The sequence below is a fragment of the Gekko japonicus genome, unplaced genomic scaffold (genome assembly GCF_001447785.1).
Source record: "Gekko japonicus isolate JY-2015 unplaced genomic scaffold, Gekko_japonicus_V1.1 scaffold114, whole genome shotgun sequence".
In the NCBI taxonomy this organism is placed as follows: Eukaryota; Metazoa; Chordata; class Lepidosauria; order Squamata; family Gekkonidae; genus Gekko; species Gekko japonicus.
The window spans coordinates 1,559,008-1,584,006 of record NW_015173125.1 but is presented as its reverse complement, the minus strand read 5'-3'; the positions used below and the strand labels follow the sequence as shown (position 1 = coordinate 1,584,006).

Genomic DNA, 24,999 nt, shown 5'->3' with positions numbered 1-24,999 from the left:
CTCGCCCAACAAAGAGAGCACCACGGCTTCCCCGGGATCCATCCAGCTTGCCTTCTGGGCTCTGGGAGAGGCGGGAGCTGACTCCTGAAAGGCCCTCTGGGCCTGGCTTCCTGCCCTCCCCTGCCCCCCCTCTACCCACCTTTGTTTTGACCCATCCGCAGCCCGCCTACTGACTCTCATTCCTTTTCCCTGCCAGACCCAGGATGGGCGCATCGTGGTACGCAGCCATGCACGGGTGTCTTCTTTGACACTAAAGGACATTCAGTACACGGATGCCGGGGAGTACGTCTGCATAGCAAGCAACACCATCGGGCAGGATTCCCAAGCCATGTACCTGGAAGTTCAGTGTAAGTGGAGAGACACTAGACCTTCAACCCCTCCGTTGCCGACTACGGGGACATTCAAGCCTTCTCCCACTTCTGTCCATTTCCCAAACTCCACAGTTTTTGTGAACGGGTTCCCGGGGGGGGGGGCTTGATAAGAGACCGAAGGCATACTTTGAAGATGTATGTAAGGATTTTCAGTGCAATGATATATTTTTGTAGTCAAATGAAAGAAGTCCAACGGAGCAAGATTTTCGGGGAGGGGAGGGGGGCTGTGGCTTTGTGGAAGAGCCTCTGCTTGGCATACAGGAAGTCCCGGGTTCAATATCTGACATTTCTAGTGAAAGGATCTGGCAGTAGGCACTGGGAAAGACCTCCTCCTAAGACCCTGGATGACCGAAGGCATACTTTGAAGATGTATGTCAGGATTTTCAGTGCAGTGATATATTTTTAGTCAAATGAAAGAAGTCCAACAGAGCAAGATTGTCGGGGAGGGGAGGGGGCTGTGACTTTGTTCAATATCTGACATTTCCAGTGAAAGGATCTGGCAGTAGGCACGGGGAAAGACCTCCTCCTAAGACCCTGGAGAGCCACACTGAGCGCCTGGGTAGACAATACAACGCTGACCTTGATGGATCAAGGGTGCGGTTCGGTACAAGGCGGCTTCATGTCTGTTAAAGGAGAGGGACCGTGGCTCAGTGGAAGAGCCTCTGCTTGGCATGCAGAAGGTCCCACGTTCAACCCCCCGCATCTCCAGTTGAAAGGACCAGGCAGGAGGTGATGGGGAAGACCTCCACCTGAGACCCTGGAGAGCTGTAAAGAGGGGCCATGGCTCAGTGCCAGAGCCTCTGCTTGGCATGCAGAAGGACTCAGGTTCAATCCCCGGCATCTCCAGTTGAAAGGACCAGGCAGGAGGTGATGGGAAAGACCTCCGCCTGAGACCCTGGAGAGCTGTAAAGAGGGGCCATGGCTCAGTGCCAGGGCCTCTGCTTGGCATGCAGAAGGACTCAGGTTCAATCCCCGGCATCTCCAGTTGAAAGGACCAGGCAGGAGGTGATGGGAAAGACCTCCACCTGAGACCCTGGAGAGCTGTAAAGAGGGGCTATAGCTCAGTGGCAGAGCCTCTGCTTGGCATGCAGAAGGACTCAGGTTCAATCCCTGGCATCTCCAGTTAAAAGGACCAGGCAGGAGGTGATGGGAGAGACCTCAGCCTGAGACCCTGGAGAGCTGTAAAGAGGGGCTATGGCTCAGTGGAAGAGCCTCTGCTTGGCATGCAGAAGGACCCAGGTTCAATCCCCAGCATCTCCAATTAAAAGGCTCAGGTGGTAGGTGACGTGAAAGACCTCTGTCCGAGGCTCACAGCATCCTCGGAGAAGTCCTCTCTTTTCTCTTGCTTGTTCCAAACCTGGCTCCCTTCCTATTCCAGATGCTCCGAAGTTGCAAGGCCCTGTTGCGGTTTACACCTGGGAAGGCAACCAGGTGAACATCACCTGCGAGGTGTTTGCGTACCCCAGTGCCGTCATCTCGTGGTTCCGGGATGGGCAGCTGCTCCCCAGTTCCAACTACAGCAACATCAGGATCTATAATACGCCGACTGCCAGTTACCTGGAGGTGAGGCCTTGTGGCTGAGTGAGAAGGCGGGATGTGCGGGGCTGTATTTTTCCTCTAAGTCAATGCTTCCTCTAAGCTGTGGAGTCTTGTGTGCAAAAATGTGAGCTACTGGCATTAAAGTTGTGAGTAAGAGATTTGGCTACTGCATAAATTAGTTTGCTCTGTAGCCCTCCTTCCTGAGCGAAGACAAAAATGTGTGAGCAGGAGGCTAAAAGGCTGTGACCTAGCTCACACTAACTCAGCTTAGAGGGTACACTGCTCTGTGTTTTTAATGTGGGTATCAATGAGTGGCCACAGTGGCTCAGAGGTTAAGACCCCGAGCTGCAGACCGGAAGGTTTGTAGTTCGGCAGTTCGAGACCCTAGTGCGGCATGACGGAGTGAGCTCCCGTCTCTGGCCCCAGCTCCTGCCAGCCTAGCAGTTCGAAAGCAAGAAATTGCAAGTAGATAAATAGGTACCACTTCGTTGGGAAGGTAACAGCATTCCGTGCACCTCGGCGTTTAGTCATGCCGGCCACATGACCATGGAGAAGTCTTCAGACTGCGCTGGCTCTTCAGCTTGGAAACGGAGATTGCCCCCTAGAGTCGGATTCGACTAGCTTTCAAGCAAGGGAAACCTTTACCTTTACTTATCAATGAGTAAACTACTTTGAGTCCACAGTGGGAGCATGATGTGGTGGTTAAGATCAGCAGACTCCAGTATGGAGAGCCAGGTCTGATTCCCCACTCCTCCTCTCCGTGAAGCCCGGTGGGTGACCTTGGGCCAGTCACCGTTCTCCCAGAACTCTCCTCAGCCCCACCTGCCTCACAGGGTGCCTGTTAAGGGGAAGGGAAGGGGATTGCCAGCTGCTTGGAGACTCCTTAAGGGAAAGAAGAGTGGAGTATAGAAACCAGCTCTTCTTCTACTTTGCGTCCATGCAGGCCACACAGTATTAGCCAGAAACAATGAGGATAGAGTTAAGCCCATCATCACTGCCCCAAATCATACCTCTAAGTTGCCCTGACCAATTGTAGCGTGGGGTTCCCAGGAAACTCCCTCGTCTAAAATCCCTGTGAGCTTAAGGCAGCAGCAGACCCGCTCCCCTCTGATGCCTCACCCAGTTGCCCTTTGCAGGTGACCCCGGATTCAGAGAATGATTTTGGGAACTACAACTGCACAGCGGTCAACCGGATCGGCCAGGAGTCCTCAGAATTCATTCTTGTTCAAGCAGGTGAGTTACCCAGGTGGCTTCAAGAGACTACAAATGTTCACGTGTTTTAAATAAAAGTCACTGCTCTGGTTAGTGGCTCTCCCTTGATTTGGGTCGCACAGATTTCTGTATTTCCCTGGTAAATCACTCAGAATTCCCAAAGACCCTACCCTGGGTGCTTTGGAAGCTCTCTGCAGCTTTCCCGTCGCAGCTTAACTGATCAAAAAATGTCCCGTAGTCCTGAATGGTTAATGTGCCCACCTGCTCTTGAATTGGGATTAGAAATCTCCTTGTTGTGTTGTAGAGGCTTGAAAGTGAATCTGCCCGTCTGAGTTTCCTGCAGGGAGTGAGCCAAGAAGAATGTGCATGGCCAGGGGTGCCTCTTTGGAGAGCCAGAAACAAAGGCATCCGCGTCTGACTCCTTAGAAACGCGCATGTCTGTCGCAGCACAAACTTCTGTGCCCTTGGGCTCAATTGGTCAGATGCAGGAAGGGAGATCTCAGCCAGGGACATTCTTATAGCCAGAGGGAGGAAAGAAAGGAACATGTGAACCATCGGGTAAAAGGCCTGGTTTGTGACATTTCTCTGCAAAACACAGAAGTATCCTAATAAGGTTGGTGCTCGTTCACGTAAGTTATAATTGGTAATACCACAGACTGCTTAGCAATGTAGAGCAATTTAATGCTAAGCTCTTGGTTAATATGATCAGACGTGTCCAGGAATGCTAATTCAGCCATTTCCTTTGTCAGGGAATGCGGACATTCAGGCCAGCAACCGAGCATCCTGGAAACTTGTCAAGTTCTCCCACCAGTTTTTCAATGTAGCTGTCCTTTCTGTCAAACAGCGGCACCAGTCACACACACACACAAAAAAAAACCCAGTGTGGCCATCTCTGTGGAATTTGTATTTTTGGAGAGGATGATGTGCCACCTGGCTCCATGTCGCAGGGGAGACTTTGCTTCTCTGGAGCCATGGCCCTTGCAAAGAGACTTTGCTTCTCTGGAGCCATGGCCCAAAGCCAAGCAGAACCATGGAGGAGGCTGTGGCTATGGAGAAAAGGCTGCACCAGAAAGAAACGCAACATCATGTGAAGGTCTTGGCCTCTACGCCCAGTTGTTGGCCTTCTAGAGGAACTGGTTGGCCACTGTGTGAGACAAGATGCTGGACTAGATGGACCCTCACTGGTCTGATCCAGCAGGGCTCTTCATATGTTCTTATGGAGGCCTTGGCCTCTATGTCCTGTTGTCAGCCCTCCGGAGGAAATGGTTGGCTGCCGTGCAAGACAGGATGCTGGACTAGATGGACCCTCACTGGTCTGATCCAGCAGGACACACTTGATTTCTTAAAGGGTTCCAGTGTGCAGGTGACTTTATCCACAGAATGTGCTGAGATGAGGCACTGTGTTCGACAGCCGGGACCCGCTGAAAGGCAGGTCCCTGAATGGCTTCCCCAAATAACCACACTCAACCTGGAAGTTCCTCAGGTGGGATGGTTACGCCACACGGCCTGCTAAGACCAATCTGTCATATGGCCAATAATGAGGCAGGATAAACATAGGTCTCTCACCCATCCCTCACATGGCCACCTCTTCCGAAGTCAGTGCTCTTTTGGAAGGACATGAGCTCCCACAGCTCTGCTTTACTGTGGCTTCCCCTACAAGTGTCTCTCACCTCCACACAAGGAAGTTATGGAGCTTCCGAGCCGTCATCCTGCATCACTGATTCCCCCCCCCCGCTTTTTCTGTCTGCCTCAGATACGCCATCCGCGCCTTCCATCGACAGAGTGGAGCCCTACTCCAGCACAGCTCAGGTTGAGTTTGATGAACCAGAGGCCACGGGTGGGGTGCCCATTCTCCGGTACCGGGCGGAGTGGAGAGCCCTGGGGGAAGAAGACTGGCACGGCAAGATGTACGACGCCAAGGAAGGTAGGGAGCGGAGAACCAGGCATTGCTTGGGGGACGAAGTGTGAAGACGTTGTCAGCTCTGGAGTGAGGGTGGGGATTTGCGTTCAGAAATGTTTTCCTCAATGGCTAATGACAACTTTTGGTTTCTAACCCCATCTGTTGGAAGGGCCAGTAAGGGAGGGCAGGACTACATGGCAGGATATTCCCAACCCAAAAATATACCTGGAATTCACGACTTTGAGGTGGGATATCCCAAATTACTCAAAACACTCCTGAAATTCTGGGAGTAATGAAAATGTATCACCCAGATGTTTGGGAGTGTTTTGGGGTTCCAGGAGGCCAGGAATGGAGGGGGAGTGAGGATAAGCTGCCCCCATAAACATCTGTCAGTGGGGCATCTCTTTTTCCTTTAAATTTGAAAATGCCACTATATTGTATGGGAAGATCTGGCCTTTGGAGTGCTGGAGACCAGGTCAACTCCCCATATCAGCATGTTGAACTGGGCCCAGAAGCAAATTGGGAGCCAGTGTAGGCGAAATAAGACTGGAGTGATATATGGTCCCTACGACCCTCTTCAGTTAGAATTCTTTCTGCAGCATTTTATACCAATTGTAGCTACTGGACACTCTTCAAGGGCAGCCCCATGCAGAGCACCTTGCAGTAGCCTACTCCAGGCATATAGCTATGGCCCCGGTCACACAGGCCGGATAACGCGGGGGGGGGAGGCTATTTGCGGCGACGCGATTTAATGCGTCATAATGCGATCCCATACGTCGGCGGCATGCAGTGGTACCTTCCCTCCGTGTCAACAAGGGGCCGGAGGGAAAAGCGGCACGCCGGCGCGATCACACTGATGCATTCTGTGGCAACCCATGGCAAACCGGTTGCTACTACCTTTGACCAGGTATTTTTTAACACCGCATTTTTGGCGGTTGGCCACGGGTGCGCCCCACTTGCCAGATGTTGCTGTGTGATCGCGGCCGGAAACTCCGCCATTTGATCGTGGCTCTCCCGCAGCAAATTCGCTGTGTGAACGGGGCCACTGTATAAGTGCCAGCCTATTCATAGGTTACTGTTAGATCATTCAGGGTACAAGTCTTTGTACCAGCAGGACTGGGAAATGAAGCTTTCCACTCTGTTGTTTTGAGAGCAGCATAGTGGGACTGCCAGCAGGACTTGGAAATGAAGCTTTCACTGTTGTTTTGAGAGCAGCATAGTGGGACCCCCAGCAACCCCCCTCGGCCCGTGCTCCTAGTTCCATTCCTGTGTATACCTATAAACCATGTCGGTGAGCATAGAATGAAGTGTTTCTGATGACAGATTCACTGTTCCTACTCTGTGTCCTTCCTTTCTGGAACAGCCAACATGGAAGGCGTGATCACTGTCTTGGGCCTGAAGCCGGAGACCACCTACGCCATCCGACTGTCTGCTGTTAACGGCAAAGGCATGGGTGAGATCAGCGCCGTCTCAGAATTCAAGACACAACCAGTTCGTAAGTAAAAAAGCTGCTTGCCCATCTCTGCCTTCCTTTTTTCCCCTTTCCCTGCCTCTCCACAGCATCCCTGCCATGCAAGGATGGAGCCTGTTCCGCTCGAAGGTTGCACTATGTGCCCTTTTGAAAACGTCTCTCCCGCCTTCTTTCCTCTTGCTGGGCCATAACAGTCACCCAGCTGTTCCAAGGGCCATTTTTCCTCTCTGCCTCTCCCGCTGGCCGCCAGTTACAGAAGCAAAAGTCCTGCAATCTCCTGGCTTTCGCTGCCTTTGAAAAAGCAGTCCCTGTGTCTCTGTTGAGTCCAAGTGATATGGGCCTCCTTGTGAGTTGGTGGGTGGGGGTAACCATGTGTGGCAGAGGCACGGCTATGGCTCTAATGGGGGGCAGGGGTAAGATTGCCAGCAGACAAAGGAAGCAGAGGGACAGCCTGGCTTCCTCTGTGCGAAATGCGGGCTCAAACACTGAGTTTCTTCAGTACTTACACTCAGGCACGGACCTGATTTCGGTGTCGCAAGGCTTTCACATCGCCTGGACAATCCAACCTGACCATTCCCCTTCAAAGTCAGTTTCCCCCATGTGCAAATAAAGACGTTAGAATTGTCCCTGTGAATGTTGCTGGACTGGGCAAGAGGACTTTATCTACACTGGCGGGAAAATGGCAAGTTGTCCCAACCAACCTCCCATTGCAGTGTGTCTGCTGCCCAGGAGGAATGTGGCAGGGGGCTTGAGCTCTATGACGGCTCCCGCTTAAGTGTTCCTGATATTGTTTGTGGGCTGCCAGCCTCTCTCCATCGATGGGCGAAGCACGGAGTAAAAAATTGGGAGCAGGTCTCAATGGGGATTTTGATACCTTCCTGCCTCCCAAGGAAGTGTAGACGGGGCATGCTTCTCTCATGCCTGGAGTGTTTTATCCTCCACCTTCTTTCCTCACATGGGGAGTGGTGAAGACTTGTCGCTAGTCCTGCTTGGTTTATAACTTCTTGGTAGATTCGAGTCCAGTAGCACCTTAGAAACCAATAAGATTTCTGGGGCAGAAGCTTTCAAGAGTCAGAGCTCCTTCCACCGAATACGATCAGGAATGGAGGTCCCCAGTCTGAAGGTGGGATCTCCATACCTACTTGTATCTGATGAAGGGAGTGTTGACTCTCAAGAGCCTATACTCCCAGAATCTTGTTGGTCTCTAGGGTGGTGCTGGACTTGAATCTAGCTTTCTCTGGCAGACCAACGTAGCTACCCTCTGAAATTACCTTTCTGGTAGAAATCAAACGATGTGCAATTATATGTGACTGTGTTGCATCCAAAGTGAGGAAAGTCAGTCTTGATTTTGCGCCCGGCTGTCCTGAATCTTTCCCAGCTTGCCCTGGGCCTTTGCCACCCTCCTCGTGTTTGTCTGGTCTTCCTTCTGCCCCGTTTTGATTACATTGACCTGGTATTTTCTCTGCGTAGTATTTTGTGCCTGGAAAAAAGCAAGCAGAAAGCCTTGCCTCTTCTCCTGATCTGTTCAGTGCAGCGGCATTCTCTCTGTACTTGGGGCATTTCAGCATAAGTAAGAGGGTGCCGCTGTTCGTTCCCCACCCTCCCAAGTTTCCCTCAGCATAAATTGGGTGGCTTATGATTGCAACGCAACTAGCTTTGGTGTTCCTTTTCAGTGCTCCAATAAGACACTGTCACTAGTGCCTACCCTGCTCTGGAAAGTCTGGAAATCAGATCTTGCTACCTGCCTCCCTGGAAAGTCTGGCCGAGTGTGACACTCACTCGCTTGCTTGCTTGTTTTAAATTTCCAGCGCCTTGTTCTATCGCCTCTTTTTTTCATCTCTGTTACATCTTTTCTTTTTTTGGGGTGTGTGTCTGTGTCTTTTCTTTTCATCCATGTTCCAACCATGGGGAACCGCAGGCACTCCGCCACCACGTAAGTGCTTCTGAATTTCTTTTCCTTGGAGTGCTTTCCCCCCTAACATTGAAGGTAGATCTAGACCTTTGTTTAACTTAGTTTATCTCTGGTTTGTTTGGTTTTTTTTTTTCTTTCTGTCCTACTTTCCTTCTTGTTCTCAGGGGGAAAGGAGTAGCTGGTAAACTCGTGCATCTCCTAATAATACTGACTCTAGAGTAGCTGTTCTGTTTCCCAGTTAACATTGTTGTTTGTAGAACTTGTCTGAGAGGCTGATGCCTCCTTCTTCCGCACTTCCAAAGCATGCAGTCTTGTTTGTTTCTGCATGGATGCCTAATTCACTTGCAGTGACCTCCCAGTGGCAGGGGCAGCAGCTTTTGGCCCACGGGCTGCCTTGAGCCGTCCAAGGCTTTTCACTGGCCCAGTCCCACTCCGCGTCCCAGTAGTGGATTCAGATGTCCCATAAGAACAGAAGAAGAGCCCCGCTGGATCAGAACAATGGCTGTCTAGCCCAGCATCCCATCTCACATAGTGGCCAAGCCAGTTCCTCTGGATGGCCAAGAACAGGGCATAAAGGCCGAGGCCCTCCCCTGAGAAGAACATCAGAAGAGCCCTGCTGGATCAGACCAGTGAGGGTCCATCTAATCCAGCATCCTGTCTCACACAGTGGCCAGCCAGTTCCTCTGGATGGCCAGCAACATGGCACAGAGGCCGAGGCCTTCCCCTGACAAGAATACCTCAGAAGAGCCCTGCTGGATCAGACCAATGGTCCATCTAGTCCAGCATCCTGTCTCACACAGTGGCCAGCCAGTTCCTCTGGATGGCCAGCAACAGGGTACAGCAACAAGGCCTTCCCCTAACAAGAACCACCGAAGAGCCCTGCTGGATCAGTCCAGGAGTCCGTCTAGTCCAGCATCCTGTCTCAAACAGTGGTGAACCAATTCCTCTGGAGTTCCAACAAACAGGAAATAGAGGCCTCAGCCTTCCCCTGATGTTGCCTCCTGGCTCTGGGATTCAGAGGTTTACTGCCTCTAAATGTGAAGGTGCCCCTCAGTTGCCAGGGCCATTAGCCTTTGCCAAATTTATCCTCCATGAATCTATCTAATCTTCCCTTTTCGAGCTGTTTATTCCTGTGGCCGTCATGACATCCTCTGGCAAAAAAAATAATGCCACATTTTATCACTAATCCCAGAAGAAGAAAAGCCAGTTCTGAAAGAACCTAGACAGACACCATCCAGCCTAGTGGTGAGAGGTACCTCTCATCGCCACCTCCTGTTTTATAGTGAAAAGGCTCTTTCTGTTGTCAATACAGAAGAAAATAACAGCACTTAAGCAGGTGTGAGTAAAGTGGGGGAAAGACATTTTTAAATTTTCTTTTTAATTCTATCTTAGACCCTGGCATAAACATTGAAATGAAAAGTGGGAAGAAACAGCCCACTAAATGAAAATCGCTTGTTGCTTTTCACACCATTGTTCAATTTAGTATTAAAGGAGTTTTGGGGTTTTTTTGCTTCCAAATTTCAAAATAGGGAGGGAGGAAGGAAGGAAGGAAGACTTGGGAACCGTTTCTTATCGGGGTACAGTCAGGTTTTATATCGAGCTGTCCGTCAGGCTAAGTTCCATGGAAGTCCAGATCCACTACATGCAACTCACACTCAGGGCTTTTGGAAACCGGGTCACCTCCAAGGGCTGCTCCTGTCCCTCAAACTGTAACTCCCCCCCCCCAGTGCCAAACTACCATGACAAAACTCTGGCCAGTCTAGGACTTTCATGAGGCTGCCAGTCTATGGAAGAGTCACAGGCACACTCAGTGAAAGATGGCCCTGAGAAAACTGGCCAGTCTACATTTTCCACGAGGCTACCGCTCTATGGTAAAATCTTCAGGCATTGCACCACATTCCTGCAGCGACGCTGTAACTTCAAGTTGGTGCCCTTGGTAGCTGGTAAGGCCAGGCGCAGAGCAAAGCTTTTGGAAAACAGCAAGGATCAAGCAGCTGTTTGACCTGAGCATACTGTTACCGGTGAAAGTGCCCTTTGACCATCATGGCTAAGTGCCCATTGGGCCTCCTTTGGGAAGATACAAAGATTCTAATAAATGCATGGCTTTCATTTTCAGTGGCCAATTTATGTGGCCTGAGTTTCAGTGGATCCTCTGCACCAGGGGTCATTTTGTAGAGCTCATTAGCATAACTCATTAGCATAACTTATTTGCATGTGCCACACCCCCTGACATCACCAGAAGTGTGTCAGAAGGCAATACCCACCACTCAGGCTCCACTGGACTGTTTTGGATTGCTAGCTATTGGGGGGGGGGATGTGCAGATCTGTCCTCACAGAGGAGGGAGAGCTTGTACCTGAATTAAAACTTGGTCTTAAAGGTGCCGCTGGGCTGTTTTGGACTGGGAGCCCCGGGGGGGGGGGGCTCTGCAACTTACCTGGCTGCTTCTTGCTCTGACTGAGGGCTGCTGGGAGCAGGGGGTGGAGCTTGTTGCATGTGCCCGCCTCCTGGGCTCTTTACTGCCGGAGCTCCGCTCCCGTGCGCTCCTGCAGGAAATGACCCCTGCTCTGCATCGTCATTTGGGCATATAAACTACACACCCACACACACACACCTATTAATGAGGCTATAGGGGAACTCACTGGAGGCTTTTTAAGCTAGCCGGCTGCTGGAGGGTCATTTGCCCAACAAAGTGGCCGTCCAACGCAGCCAAGTCTGAAAATTGTGAATTAATAGCAACCCATTTTCAGCTGACTGGGCATTACGCGCAACTTAAAGCTGGTCACTGCGAGTCAGCGCTGTCAATGTTGGAGATGGAGAAAGATGTTTCACAGAGGTCGCGTGCCCCTGGGGAGGGGTTTGGGAGAGAGTGAGGTGACTTCCACTGGGTCACAGAAGCATGTGGCTCCAAATGCCTTTTCTGCTTCAAAATCTACTTAATCTGGAAGGAAACAGGAACGAGGTACCTGCTGTCAAAACATTGCCAGATGGGCCACGTGAAGCATTATGCTTCATTAAGAAGCTGCTGATTGCCGTTTGCACAGAGCTCGACAGAGGAAGGTTGGGAAGATGATGCCGGGAGGCATTTCGTCACTAAATCTTCTCCCCTCTCATCATTGAGCTGATAACCTTTTGCATTTAATTGCCTGAATGTCGCTTCTTAATTTTGATGAGTTGCTGGGGAGAATTCTTCTTCTTTTTTTGTTTTTAATGAGAGAAAGAAAATGGGTTTGAGCACCAGAGACCCCGAAATAGACACTGTTGCTTTGAAGCGACTGATTACAAATTATCTTCCCTTTGAAGCTCTGCTCTAGAGAAACATCAGTTGTAAATAGAAGCACAGTTTTTCTTTCTTTTAATTTTTTTTGAAAAGCATTCGTATCCCGCTGCACTGAAGTCAGCTAACAAAGCAACAGGTTACTACTTACATCCCACATTTCTGAGCATTGGAAGTGTTCTGCCCATGTGACCACAGTCACCCTGACCTGTTTGGCCCAGGCGAGTCCAGTCGCTTCAGATCTCAGAAGCTAAGCAGGGTCGGCCCTGGTTGGTACTTGGATGGGAGACCACCAAGGGAGTCCAGGGTTGCTCTGCAGAGGCCGGCCAAGGCAAACCATCCCTGTCCGTCCCTTGCCTTGAAAACCCCTTCAGGGGCCTCCCAAAGTCAGCTGCGACTGGACGGCGCTTTCCACCCCCTCAGTCATCATTATAATAGCCCTGGGCGTGGCCAAAGGGCGGGTTTCGAGGGACATGGCTGCCAGCTGTCGTATCTGAGTGGCGCTTCTATTTGCTCTTCCTGTCTGCAGGGCTAGGGTTGCCAGCCTCCAGGTGGGGCCTGGGGATCTCCCACTTTTATACCCGATTCCCAGCTGGCAGAGGTCAGCTCCCCTGGAGAGAAAATGGCTGCTTTGAAGGGTGCACTCTAGGGCATTGTACCGCGCTGAGGCCCCTCCCCTCCCCAAACCCCGCCCCTCCCGGCTCCACCCCCAAAGTCTCCAGGTATTTTCCAGCCCAGACCTGGCAACCCTACTGCAGGCGTAAAGTTTGGGTAAGCATAGGAGGGCTCTTGACCGTTGAGTCTTGACTCCTGACGGTCTTGTTACCCCGTGGCCTTGGATAGACTGGCCTGTCGGAGCCAGGATTCGCCGAAGATAGAACTCATTCCTTTTTGTTTGTTTTATTCCAGTTGTACTTTTCCTGTTGTGTTTCGGTTGTCATTTTATGCTGTCGTTAGCCACTTTGGACCCTATTGGGGAAAAAAGGGAGGTGGGTTAGGTGTTCTTAAAAAAAATACTAATTAAGCAGCCCTGTGAGGTAGGTCAGCTTTCTGAACGCAGGAACATCAACACCATCTGAATCAGACCAGACGCCCATCAAATCCAGCGACTGGTTTCCCACAGTGGCCAGCCAGATGCCCCAGAAGGCCTAGCAGTAGAGGCCAGAGGCCACAGCCAGCTCCTGGTTCTGCCTCTTCCCCTGAAAATGGTATTCAGAGGCTAATGACTTCAGAACATAGAGGCTTTATTTAGCCATCATGACTCATAGTCATTGCAGGGTAACCCTATCCTGTCAGACCTCAGAAGCTAAGCAGGGTCGGCCCTGGTGAGTACTTGGAGGGGAGACCCCCAAGGGAGTCCAGGGTTGCTGTGCAGAGGCAGGCCATGGCAGACCGCCACTGTTATTCTCTTGCCTTGATCTGCATGACCCAGGGTCACCTGATCTCCTGAGATCTCAGAAGCTAAGCAGGGCCGGCCCTGGTTAGTACTTGGATGGGAGACCACCAAGAGAGTCCAGGGTTGCTATGCAGAGGCAGGCCATGGCAGACCGCCACTGTTATTCCCATGGCAAGCCACCTCTGTTACCTCTGTTTGTCTCTTGCCTTGACCGGGATGGCCCAGGGTCGCCTGATCTCATGAGATCTCAGAAGCTAAGCAGGGCCGGCCCTGGTTAGTACTTGGATGGGAGACCACCAAGAGAGTCCAGGGTTGCTATGCAGAGGCAGGCCATGGCAAACCACCTCTGTTATTCTCTTGCCTTGATCTGCATGACCCAGGGTCGCCTGATCTCATGAGATCTCAGAAGCTAAGCAGGGTCGGCCCTGGTGAGTCCTTGGATGGGAGACGGCCAAGGGTTGCTGTGTAGAGGAAGATGATGGCAGACCACCTCTGTTCGTCTCTTACCTTAAAATCTCTGTGGGGTCACCATAAATCGGCTGTGACTTGATGCCACTTTCCACCACCAGCACCATCGTCACCGACAGATCTGTCCTTCATCAATGAATCCCCCCCCCCTTCGCATTTCAGAGCCATCCCATTTCAGAGCCATCAAAGCCTATTTGCCGTCTTATGGTAGTGAGACTTTGAGGGGTCAGTGATGCTCTCTTTGACAAAAATAGGCATCCGTTTGTTTGTCCTGAGCTAGCTGTCCAACTGACGGGAGCCAGTGATTTCCCTGAGGCAGCTTCTGTGCCTGAAAGGAGAATGGAGCCCGCAGGTGGACATGGCTCACAGCCCAGTCTCCTACCCAAACGCCAGTCCACTCCTTCCCTGTCAGGATATACAGGTGTAAGCAAGCCCATGTGGGGACTTCCCATGGTGCTGCTGTTCTTCTTCACAGTTAGCAGAGGCTACCTGGGTGGGAGCTTGCCCTGGCTTTGTTCTGTTCATCCCAGTAGGCACTTCTGGTGCCGGGATGCCTGAATATCTTGCAACCGAGTCCATAGTAAGAACATAAGAACAGGAGAGAAGCCAGTGTTGGATCAGGCCAATGGCCCACCCAGTCCAACACTCTGTGTCACACAGTGGCCAAAAATACCAGGGGCCATCAGGAGGTCCAGCAGTGGGGCCAAAACACTAGAAGCCCTCCCACTGTCGAGCCCCCCAAAGCACCAAGAATACAGAGCATCACTTGCCCCAGAGCGAGAGTTCCTACCTATACCTTGTGGCTAAGAGCCACTGATGGACCTCTGCTCCAGATGTTTATCTAATCCCCTCTTGAAGCCGTCCATGCTTGTACCCACCACCACCTCCTGTGGCAGTGAATTCCATGTGTGAATCACTCTTTGGGTGAAGAAGTGTAGCTCTTCCTCGCTTTGGTGCCGTCACTTTGCTTTTTGTGGGTTCATGACTTAAGTAAATGTGGGGTGGGTGGCCGTAGACTAGCCAGGGTTGCCTTTGGAAGGAGACTGGTGGGTCGTCTGCTTGCGTGCCCCTTTGAGTCAGCAGTGATCTCAGTTGGGTACTTTGGTTCCACACCCAACACCTGAGTCATTGTCAGCCCATGATGAACATGAGGACCTAAGAACAGAAGAGACACCAATGTTGGATCAGGCCAAAGGCCCATCCAGTCCAACACGCTGTCACACAGTGGCCAGAAATACCAGGTGCCATCAGGTGGTCCACCAGTGGGGCCAGGACACTAGAAGCCCTCCCACTGTTGACCCCCCCTCCCAAGCACCAAGAAGACAGAGCATCCCTTGCCCCAGAGCCCCTATCTATACCTTGTGGCTAATAGCCACTGATGGACTTCTGCTCCATATGCTTATCTAATTCCCTTTTGGAGCCGTCCATGCTTGTAGCCGCCACCACTTCCTGTGGCCGTGAATTCCACGTGTTAATCACTCTTTGGGTGAAGAAGGACTTCCTTTTATCCATTCTAACCCGACCGCTCAGCAATTTCATGGAGTGTCCACGAGTTCTTGTATTGTGAGAAAGGGAGAAAAGTACCTCTTTCTCTACCTGCTCTTTCCCAAGCATAATCTTATAAACCTCGATCATGTCACCCCTCAGTCGTCTTTTCTCCAAGCTAAAGAGCCATAAGCGCCTTAACTTTTCCTCATAGGGAAAGTGTTCCAACCCTTTTATCATTCGAGTTGCCCTTTTCTGCACTTTTTTGAAAGCTATAATATCCTTTTTAAGGTGTGGTAACCAGAACTGCACACAGTATTCCAAATGGAGCTGCATTCATCAAAAGAGAGCCGCTGTGTGTCTCCATCTTCCCCCCCTGGGGCAACCAAACCCCCCTTAGTGGCACAAAGACTTCCACCGTGGCCAGAAGTCTGCTGTCGATGCTCCATTAACATCTGTTGAATGTCTTCTGCCTCCTGTGGGTAAATTCTTCTGCAGCCACCGCTGGCGTGCTCATTCGGTTGCACCTCTCTGCTCTGCCTTTTTGTTTTCCTCCGTGATCTATCTTCACGCCAGGCTTCACCTTTGCGCGTCCTGTCTGTCCTTCATGTTTCCATAGCAACCCAGCATCCTACTGAATCCGAAAGCACAGAGGCATCCCGTGAGTAGCAGCAAGGTTGCCCCTCCCCCTCCCCTCCTGACGTGGCCCCGCCTTCCTCTTTCCCACCCTTCACCACCCCACCCCCAGCCTCAAACACACTGTTTCCCGTCTGTGTGTTATTGGGGACGATGTTCTGCGACCCTTGCTTTTAATGGGATGGTCGTTCTCTTGGTGCACTCTGGCATGAGTGGATGCAACATGGGAAAAAAGGCTTCTGTGCCTCTTCCCCACCCCTGCACGACTCCCGTCCTTTTCCTGAAATTGTGTTGCTAAGTGCCGATAACTCCGGGTTTTGCTGTGGAATTTTCTTAACCCGCTAGAAAATAACATCTAATGCCGAAATTTAAAGCACTCTTAGTGCCCCCCCCTCTAAGCCATACTCCTTTCTTTCATAAGTATCCAACTGATGTGATTCAGCTACTGCACAGATGGAAACTCAGGCGAGGTTTTAAAAGTGAGCAGAATAAACTTGAGAAACTTCAAAGTCCAAAGAGCTCCGAACCCCCGTAGGCTGGGCCTGCCTCTTAATGCCACTGACAGTGTCGAGTGGCAGGAATAAAGGGATCTGTGCTGTTTCAGGTGGGGTCCCTGCATGGAATCTGGTTCCCTCCAAGCAAAACTGTACAACTGTACAAAATTGTACAAGCAGAACTGTGCAGTGAAGAGGGAGAGTCAGGGCAAGGTGCTTTTTGCAGAACGTAGACCCTCTAAAGCAGGGGTGTCGAACTCATTTGCTATGAGGGCTGGATCACCTTGTTGGGCCGGGCCATGTGTGTCATAAATGTAATGCCAGGTAGCGGAGATATAAACTTTTTTATAAAGGACACAAACACAAAGATTTTTTTTTAACTTAGAATAAAAACATGCTTAAAACATTAGCTCTCTAAGCTGCAAACCTACTTTTGATTTATTGACATTCACCGCAGAAATCTCATGCTCAGAGTTCTGAGTCTAGGACCCCGGTTGAAACATGAAACGGCTGAGTGATTAAGAGGGTCTGGCGAAGCAAGCTATGATGTAGCAGCAGAACTGGAAGCAGGAGATGGCCGGCTCCACTGTGGGCCTGATAGAAGCCCTCCGGGGGCCTGATCTGGCCCCCGGGCCACATGTTTGACACCCCTGCTCTAAAGTCCCTGGCTTCAGAAGGCTTGTCCCCGAGAAGGCATCTTGAGGCTTGGGCAACTAATTGCATAACACTTCTCCGCTTGCTTTGAATTCATCTAATACGGAATATGCCTTTGCGGATGCTGTTATCCAACACGGGGCTCAGTGTGTTTGCAGTGTATCCGAGTGTCTGATTATTAGAATATTAAAAACCCACGTGGACCTTCTGGGGAAAGGGGGGGGGGGAGGTCTGTGTTAAAGCACGTTGCTGCCTCACCAGGGCTCTGTCAGCCTGCATATTGTTGTGTGAAATTGCTTGTTGTCTGCTAGAGATCAGAGGTAGTAATGGCAATGTCTGACTCCTCGGGCACACCATGCTCAGAATCCTAATTCCCGTGTCCTTTTGAAGCAGGCGGTGGTTCTGTGCTGCAGGAAAGGCCTCGCTGCATGCTTGCAGTTGGTTTCTTCCGTGCAGGGCAGATTCATTGCTCTTGGCTGTGCAGGTTTGCCCGTCCCTATCAGACACAGGCCTGTTCCAGTTCAACATTTGGCCTGCACCAGACCAGGCAATCAGATTCACCAGGGAATTCCTTCTCCATGTGGAAGCACACAGTGTGCGTTCCCGATCTTCAGCTCACTGATTTCCAGCGTTTTCCCTGGGACTTACGAGACCGTGTCCCTCACAAAGATTCCCTCATAATCTTTTCATGAGGCAAGATAAGAGCCCCGCACGCAACTCAGAACGGCTTAGGGTGTCTCAGAGCACATTTCAAAGTTTGCTGTTAAAGCCAGCAATGATAAATAAGAAGCCCCCGATCTTAGAAGGACAACAAGCCAGGCGGATGCTTGTTCCTCAGATTTACATTTGAACAAAGAGGATTTATAGTTGTTGTGTGTGTTTTTTTAATAAGGCCTGGAGATTTGGGCCTGGGCATTTCTCTGTCAGGAGGAAATTCCTTCATTTGATGGTTGGGTTATTATTTATTTATTTATTTGTCAAACTTATACCTCGCCCTCCCCGCAAGCGGGCTCAGGGCAGCTTACATCAAAGCATAAATACATTAAAATACACATTTAACCATACAATAAAACATTATAAATACAAAGTGCTGGCGGCTAATTAAATTAATCTAGGTGGAAAATTCCAGGAATAAATTCCCACTGCCTGGACGTTCATGATGTTTCTACTCATAGTCCGTTAGATGTTAAAAACCACGGGCCAAGCTCTGCTGTCATAGCTTGCAATAGGAGCCTGCAGTAACGTACAATAGCGTACAGTAGCGGCGGCCCCTACTTAAATGCCTGGCGGAAGAGCTCCGTCTTGCAGGCCCTGCGGAACTAGGGAACCGACACAAAGAAAGGAAGCCTAGCTCCCATATCGTGGCTCTCGTATCACCCCATCTTGAATATGTTTACTTAAAAATCCCATTATTTTCAGTGGCTCTTATTCGAAGGAGGTATTGTTTCTATTGTAATCCTGAGCAGGGTATACGAGTCAAGAGTTCAGGAGAGCTTTGGGGGTGAGGTGGGAGTAGGGGGAGGGGGAGGGGCACTCTGACAGAATCCCCCCCCCCAACAACAACCAGAAAGTAGCTGAGGGGTGTGAAAAGGTGAAGAGTGCTCCATTGCTAAGGGATTCCCCAGCAAAGAGCTGAGGAAGTGCCACGAAAACTCCCTTTCCGCCTCTTTCGAGGTGTCCTCGGATCACGCTGGACCGCGGCCGTTGTGATGACAAGTGCCGTTGTCAGGGCTGGCCTGAGACATCTCTGCATCTGAGATCTCAAATCCCCGTGCCCGGTGAGAAAACTATTTAGAGTCGCTTCAAATAGGGTGCCTCCTCAAACCGCCTCATGGTAGAGCCAGTCCAGATTGGGTGAGAAGGTGTCCCTGGTTGGAAGTAAGGAAGGAGGATCTAGGCCATTCTTTGGGGCCTCCCACCTCCTGGACTGGGTTTTTTTTAAGCAGGGTGATTATTATTTCACAGACATGGAAAACCACGGGAGGTATTACAGAGGCCGGTAGTGCCGAATGGACACGAGTGGGCCCACGGTGTTGCGTCATTCGAGAGGCCGACAAGTCATTCCTCCGCCTCCGCCTTCCGTTTTGCCTACTCGAGAGGGGCTCTTGTGTTGTGAAAGGTGCATTCAGATGGCCAGGGGTGGACGCTGTGCCCATTGGGGCACCCCACCCCGCCCTACCCTCACTTTCCTGATGCCAGCAAAATATAACCAAGAAACAGGCCCAGGTTGTGAGCAGGCAGGGAAGGACATTGGGGGGGGGGCAGCTGAATGGGGGGAGTGAATCAAGAAGCAAGTACTGGAGACGTGCAGGAGGGGAGGGGAGTCTCTCAGGTCAGCTTCTCCCCCTCCCCTTTTTATTGCTGCCCTAAACAGGGATGGGGGACGGCCTGGATATTTTAGAGCCAGTGCCGCCCTCTCAGACTTGTCCGTCGCCCACTCTTCCACTGATGCCTCAGCAGAGTTCCCCCCCCCCACCCCAAAACAGCTCCGGGGAAATTGTCGGCAGCTTTGGGTCCCTCAGGGGGCCTTCAGGACTAGGAGGAGCCTCATTTAACCACACGGGATTGATGCTCTTCTTTGTTACGGTGTGGTATTGGTTTTGTTTCCCACCCCGCAGTTTTGGGATGAGGTGGGACCGATAAATGAGCACCGAGCCGTACAGTGAGTGGCCACAAGCTGAGTTTGGCACAGGTCAAAGGTGAGGGTGCAGGAGCTCAGCTGACACGCGAGCCACACAGAAGCAGCTTCCCGCCCCATGAGCATGGTTGCCCTGGAGGTCTCCTGGAACTACCGCTGATCTCCACACAAGAAAGATCAGTTCCCCTGGAGAAAACGGCTGCTTTGGAGGGTGGCGTCTATGGCATGGCACCCCACTGAGGTCCCAAACCCCACCCTCCGCAGGGTCCAACTCCAAAATCTCCAGGAATTTGCCAACCTGGAGTTGGCACCCCCGCCCCCCAAAGGCCTCGGAAGTCTGTGGGTGGAAGAGGGGTACACGATAAAGTCCCCGAGTGTCCATGTGTGGCAGAGAATTCACAGAATCGCTTTGCCCTGAGCGACTCCGTCCCCTCCGAATCGGCCGTGACTCTGGTTGGACCACGTGACGCCCCCCCCCCCACTTCTTAAGCGCAAACTAATTCAGCTGTAACGCCTTTCTCTCCTGCCTAGGAAGCCGTGTGGGCGGGGTGTGCGTGTTTGTTTGCTTGCTTTCCTGTCCCTGTAGAAGGAAGGATCCATCAACAGGAAGCGGCGAGATCCATTTGCAGTCGATCCCGAGGGCGAGTGTTTTGGCAGCTCCCTTTCGGGTGGGCGAGCGGCATCTAAACAATGTCAGTTTCTTCTTTGTTTTGTTCCTCCCTGACAGGGTCCTGGACGCCCATCGGCTCTTCGGTTCCGGGAGTGCTCTTTCCTCTCGATAACGTTTTTTCTCTGTCTACGTCCCAGTATGAATTCCCGTGCCGACCCGCAGCCCTGCCTAACCACCGAGCCTCTTGCTGTGGTCACTAGTTGCCTCTTGTTTAATTATATTCTTGTGTTTGCAGGCTGATTTTTTTTTACTGTCTCCCCGCTTCTCCTGCCCCCCTCCCCCCCAATGTTTCTTCCAATACGGAGTGGCTAATTTGGTTTTGTTTAGACTTTAATTTTAATCTGTGAATGTTGTTGATTCGTTTGCCCTTGCCCATTGTTCACATCAGTTTTTTAATTTCTTTTGTATTTTCCATGTGACCTCCTCCACTTTCCTTTCAACCAATCATGTGCGTGCGTATCATGTGACCTTTGTCATGTGGCTTGCATGGGGCTGACGATGTCGTCCACGCTGGCGAACAGAAGGTAAAAAAAACAAACAAACCCACAACACGAAAACACAGGTTTGTTCTGATTGGTTGATGAGTTTTGTGCAGCGCGAGAGAGAAATCGAACAAACCCCCCAGACCGGCCACTCGTGTACACAAAACCTCTAAATTTTCATCGCCCAGAAATTTTCTTCTTTAATTTTTATTCCCCCCACCCCTTTTCAGCCTTTTGTTTAGTACATTCTCTCTGCATGCGATAACAATTAAAGCGGGGGGGGGGGGGGAAATGATTGCATCATTTGCTTCTCTTGATGTTGGGGGACTCCCAAGAGTTTTGCACGTCCCTCTCAGGTGCTTTCTGGGTGCACCCAAATGGAAAGTGTGAGTGTGACTAACACATACACATCACATAGGAGGACTAATTAGGGAGCCAGGATTTGTTCCAGCCCCTTGGTGAACATACACTTGGAGCCAACCTGCACTCATGTCAGTCAATCCTCGGATCAACCCCCAGTCTGGTTATTCGGCACGGCAGAAATTTTTTTTGGGGGGGTGAGAGGATCAATGCTCCCTCTAAGCTGTGGAGTCTTGTGAGCAAAAATTCTACTTTGTGAGCTGCTGGCATTAAAGTTGTGAGCGAGCGATTCGGCTACTGCATCAATTAGTTTGCTCTGGAACCATCCTTCCTGAGCGAAGGCAAAAATGTGTGAGCCGGAGGCTAAAAAACTGTGAGCTAGCTCACACTGACTCAGCTTAGAGGGAACAGTGGCTGAGACCCACGCTTGGCCCAGCAGGCAATTTGTAGTCCGTCAGCGAGAAGAAGCACGACTCCACCGTGGAATGGGCTGTGCTTAGTCTGGCCACTTTGCCAATTTGCCTCTCATACTCTCCCCTCTCCTCTCGTGCAAGGCACAATTGCCCTGTCTTGCCCCAGGGCTACATTCCAGGCAAGGCAGATGGATCCCAAGAGGGCAGAATCAAATATCATGCATGACGCAGGATGCTGCTGAAAGCAGCAGACCCGTGTCTTAGCCTTTGCCTTTCTCCTGAGAGGCGGCGGCAGGCATAGCTGTCGGATTCTTCTACCAGCAGCAGCCAGTCAATTGCAGTGGAAACGGCAGGCAAGTGGGCAAAGTATAATGCTGTCACGGCATGTAGAATGGACCTAAATATTACTGTGAGGCAGAAGAATTCCACACGGGGCTGTCATTTTGGCAGCAGCTTTCTCGGAGCAGAACACCCCGTTCTGATCACAGATCCAAGGGAGCCTCAGCTCCCTCCCCCTTTTTTTTTGCCTTACACACCATATCGTGATCCAGCTGTTCAGCATCCTTGTAGCATCACTCTAATTGATTTATATAGATAGGAACGGGGGAGCAGGATCCTGAGAAATGCGTTCATATTGGGGGGGGGGGATCACAAGAAGCCACAAAGGATGAGAGTTTTTTATTGATAGAAGCCAAGTTCCATACTGATGCAGAGAAACGTGTGTATCCCCTGGCAGAGCCAACCTCTTGCCTGCCGTGGAGTCTTATTCGTACCGTGAGGACAAAGTCTTGGCGGCTGAAGCTTCCCGGACTTGACTTGCTGCTTATCGCCACAGCATCTTTTGCAGCCAGAAAGAACCTGAATGGAAGTTGTATTCCCGTTGCCGCCACATCTGGTGGCTCCTCCAAAATCTGGAAGCAAACGATTTGCCCCTTGCCCTAAAAGGCAGTCAGTTTACTCTCCAGTTCAAAGCTTCGGGCAGCAAGGAATGGGTGGTCCCGGGAGCCTCTCCGGGGGTTGCACCGAAAGTTCACGTTCCATGCAAACAGCCAGGTTCGAGTAAAGGGGCGCCTTAGAGACCGACACAATTTTGGGGTATCCGCTTTTGAGAGTCAGTGCACCAGAGGGAGCTTGGATTCTCCGAAGCTCATACCCCCCCCCTCCCCAATTGTGCTGGTCTCTGTGTTGCTACTGGCCTCGGATCCAGCTGTTATGCTGCAGACGGACACGGCTTCCCTCTGAAACTATGGGTGATTTCCCACAAGCGCTGCTCCGCGCTCACTCCTCCCTTTTGCCCCGATGGTACGTGTCAATTTCACACAAGCTGCTGCGCGGCTACATTTTGCCCAGCAGCTTCGTGCGATTTTCCCTGCGTCGACTCAATCCTCAAAAAACAAGATTGAGTAGACGCGAGGAAAATTGCACGAATCTGTGGGGCAAAATGCGGATGCGCAGCAGCTTGTGTGAAAGTGACACGTACCATCGGGCCAAAGAGAAGAGTGAGTGCGGAGCAGCACTTGTGGGAAATCACCCTATATTCCAGTCGAAGTGTCCAAGGGAGCCCTGGCAGAAAGGCTGGCTGGACAAGTCTCCCCAAATCCGTCCACAGTTGTGCCCGCCTGGCACTCACCTCGGGAGCAGTCCTCATCTTTGCCGAGGGAAGCATTCAGGCAAGGGTTTGTCAGGAGACTAACAGGCATCGCCGTGGGCGTGGAGATGAGTCACTGACCGATTCTCCTTCTCGCAAAGGTTCAGGCGGCATCCCCATGGCACTAACATCCAGCACGTCCATCCGTGTTTTGTTCTGTCGCCCCAGTTCATTTCTTCGTGCATTACTAAGAACCCCCCACTCCCTTCTTCTCTCTCTTTTTTCTTTTAAAACAACACACCCTTTTTGGTTGTAAGTTGCGGCTTGGAATTGTGGCAAGTGGCATGCTTTTGCTCCTATTTACACAGAGGCCAAGGGAACAGCTTAGAGAGGCTGAACCATTGGAGGCGGGGGGGGGGAGGGGAGAAAACCAGCACTTTCTTCGGCCAAGACAGCCAGCAAATTAGGTTCTCCATGTCCTAGCCCCCTCCTCATTCTAAAATCTTAAATCTGGCTGGTTGCTTTTAAATACCTGTGTGTACTTAACAGTAACGTTTAATACCGATGAAACTCACGGAGACATTTCAGCGCAGCCAAATGGGGTGAAACTGACAGGGTGGGGTCAGGCTGGGCCTAGAGAACCCACACCTAGAGGGGATCTCCATCCCTGCTTGAAATAAAGGCAGGTAGTGATTTATCTATCCTGATGTGTCCACCTGGCCGGCAGTCTGCAACTGCAGGTAAAGGTGATTGGGCTGGGCTGGGCTGGGAGGGGGGAGGCATTTCGCTTCCTCCTTTACACGTTCTGAAGCAAAATCATGACAACTACACATTTTGCCAGCGGTGCTTTGTATTAATGCCGCCCATTTCTCACTCTCAAAATCTGTGTATTTTGAGGGCTCAGCAGTTCAAAAGCAAGAAATTGCAAGTACCGCTTCGGTGGGAAGGTAACAGCGTTCCGTGCGCCTTGGCATCTAGATGTGCCGGCCACATGACCACGGAAACGTCTTTGGACAGCGCTGGCTCTTCGGCTTGGAAACGGAGATGAGCACCGCAACCCTAGAGTCGGATTCGATTGGCTTTCGAGCAAGGGAAACCTTTACCTTTACCTTTTTAGGTAGAATGGAGTCTGTGCTTTCAGTTAGGTGTTCTCGTGCCTCTTGTTTTATTGTTGAGATTGCCTTTGCTGACCCATAGGGTGCATTTTCCCTCCCCAGGGAATGACCACAGCAACCCACCCTCCCCTACAGCATCTGCGTTTAGGACCCCCAGCGTCTTGGAAAGTTTTATCTCTCACTCTGAGCTTTTGCGGGAATTAATCACTGCCTCAGAGGGGTTTCCGAGACCGATTTGCCAAGCCGCAGCCTCCTGAAGTCTCTCTAACGTTCTGTGTAAATGGGAGCCGTGCCACCCCCCACCCCCCACTGACGTCGTTGCTTCCAGTCTCTGCCCCCTCTCTGTGTCCTGTGCATGTTTCCGGAGCATGATCCCTGCAGAACCCTTGATAACAAACGTCTTTTCTCTCTTCAGCTACTCACATTGAGCATCATGCTAGGATGACCGGGTGGTCCGGACAGAACTAACGTACTAAACTCATGAAACTTTTCTTCCTTTTTGTGAAAACAGTCTTGTACTAATCCACATAAGTGTGTGTGCGTGTGTGTGCATGTGGATAATGATCTTTCTCCTTACAGCCTAAAACACAAGTGAAAAGCAGAGAGAGAGAGAGAGAGAGACTTCCATTACATGAGCTTTACTCACTGGTGATTCTGGCTTTGGATGATGCCGACCATAGTTCATTGCCATTTCTGCAAAACCCAGATTACTCAGCCGAGGTAGCATACTGCCGTGGGGCCATGCTCTCTGGTCAGGGACCATTGAAAGACCACTATCCACAGTGTAGAAGGGCCCTAGTTTCAACCCCCAGTTATTGCAGGGCAAGGGAAGGCCTGCACTTCCCCCCCCCCCCTTGGATAACCATCTCCAGGCCTAATAGAAAGGACTGGAGTTTTCCCCAAATTCTTATTTTCCTTGC

At 51.1% G+C, this 24,999-nt stretch overlaps 1 protein-coding gene across 1 annotated transcript in view; it reads left to right on the top strand.

The window, feature by feature from the left end:
* Positions 1 to 24,999, top strand: part of NCAM1 (neural cell adhesion molecule 1) — a 140,255-nt gene that overhangs the window by 78,160 nt on the left and 37,096 nt on the right. The window contains exons 12-19 of the mRNA XM_015421985.1: positions 197 to 347; positions 1,750 to 1,934; positions 3,047 to 3,143; positions 4,876 to 5,046; positions 6,386 to 6,517; positions 8,412 to 8,426; positions 15,649 to 15,690; positions 18,673 to 18,675. Of these exons, the coding sequence (XP_015277471.1) occupies positions 197 to 347; positions 1,750 to 1,934; positions 3,047 to 3,143; positions 4,876 to 5,046; positions 6,386 to 6,517; positions 8,412 to 8,426; positions 15,649 to 15,690; positions 18,673 to 18,675 (796 nt within the window). The remainder of the gene's footprint in view (positions 1 to 196; positions 348 to 1,749; positions 1,935 to 3,046; positions 3,144 to 4,875; positions 5,047 to 6,385; positions 6,518 to 8,411; positions 8,427 to 15,648; positions 15,691 to 18,672; positions 18,676 to 24,999) is intronic.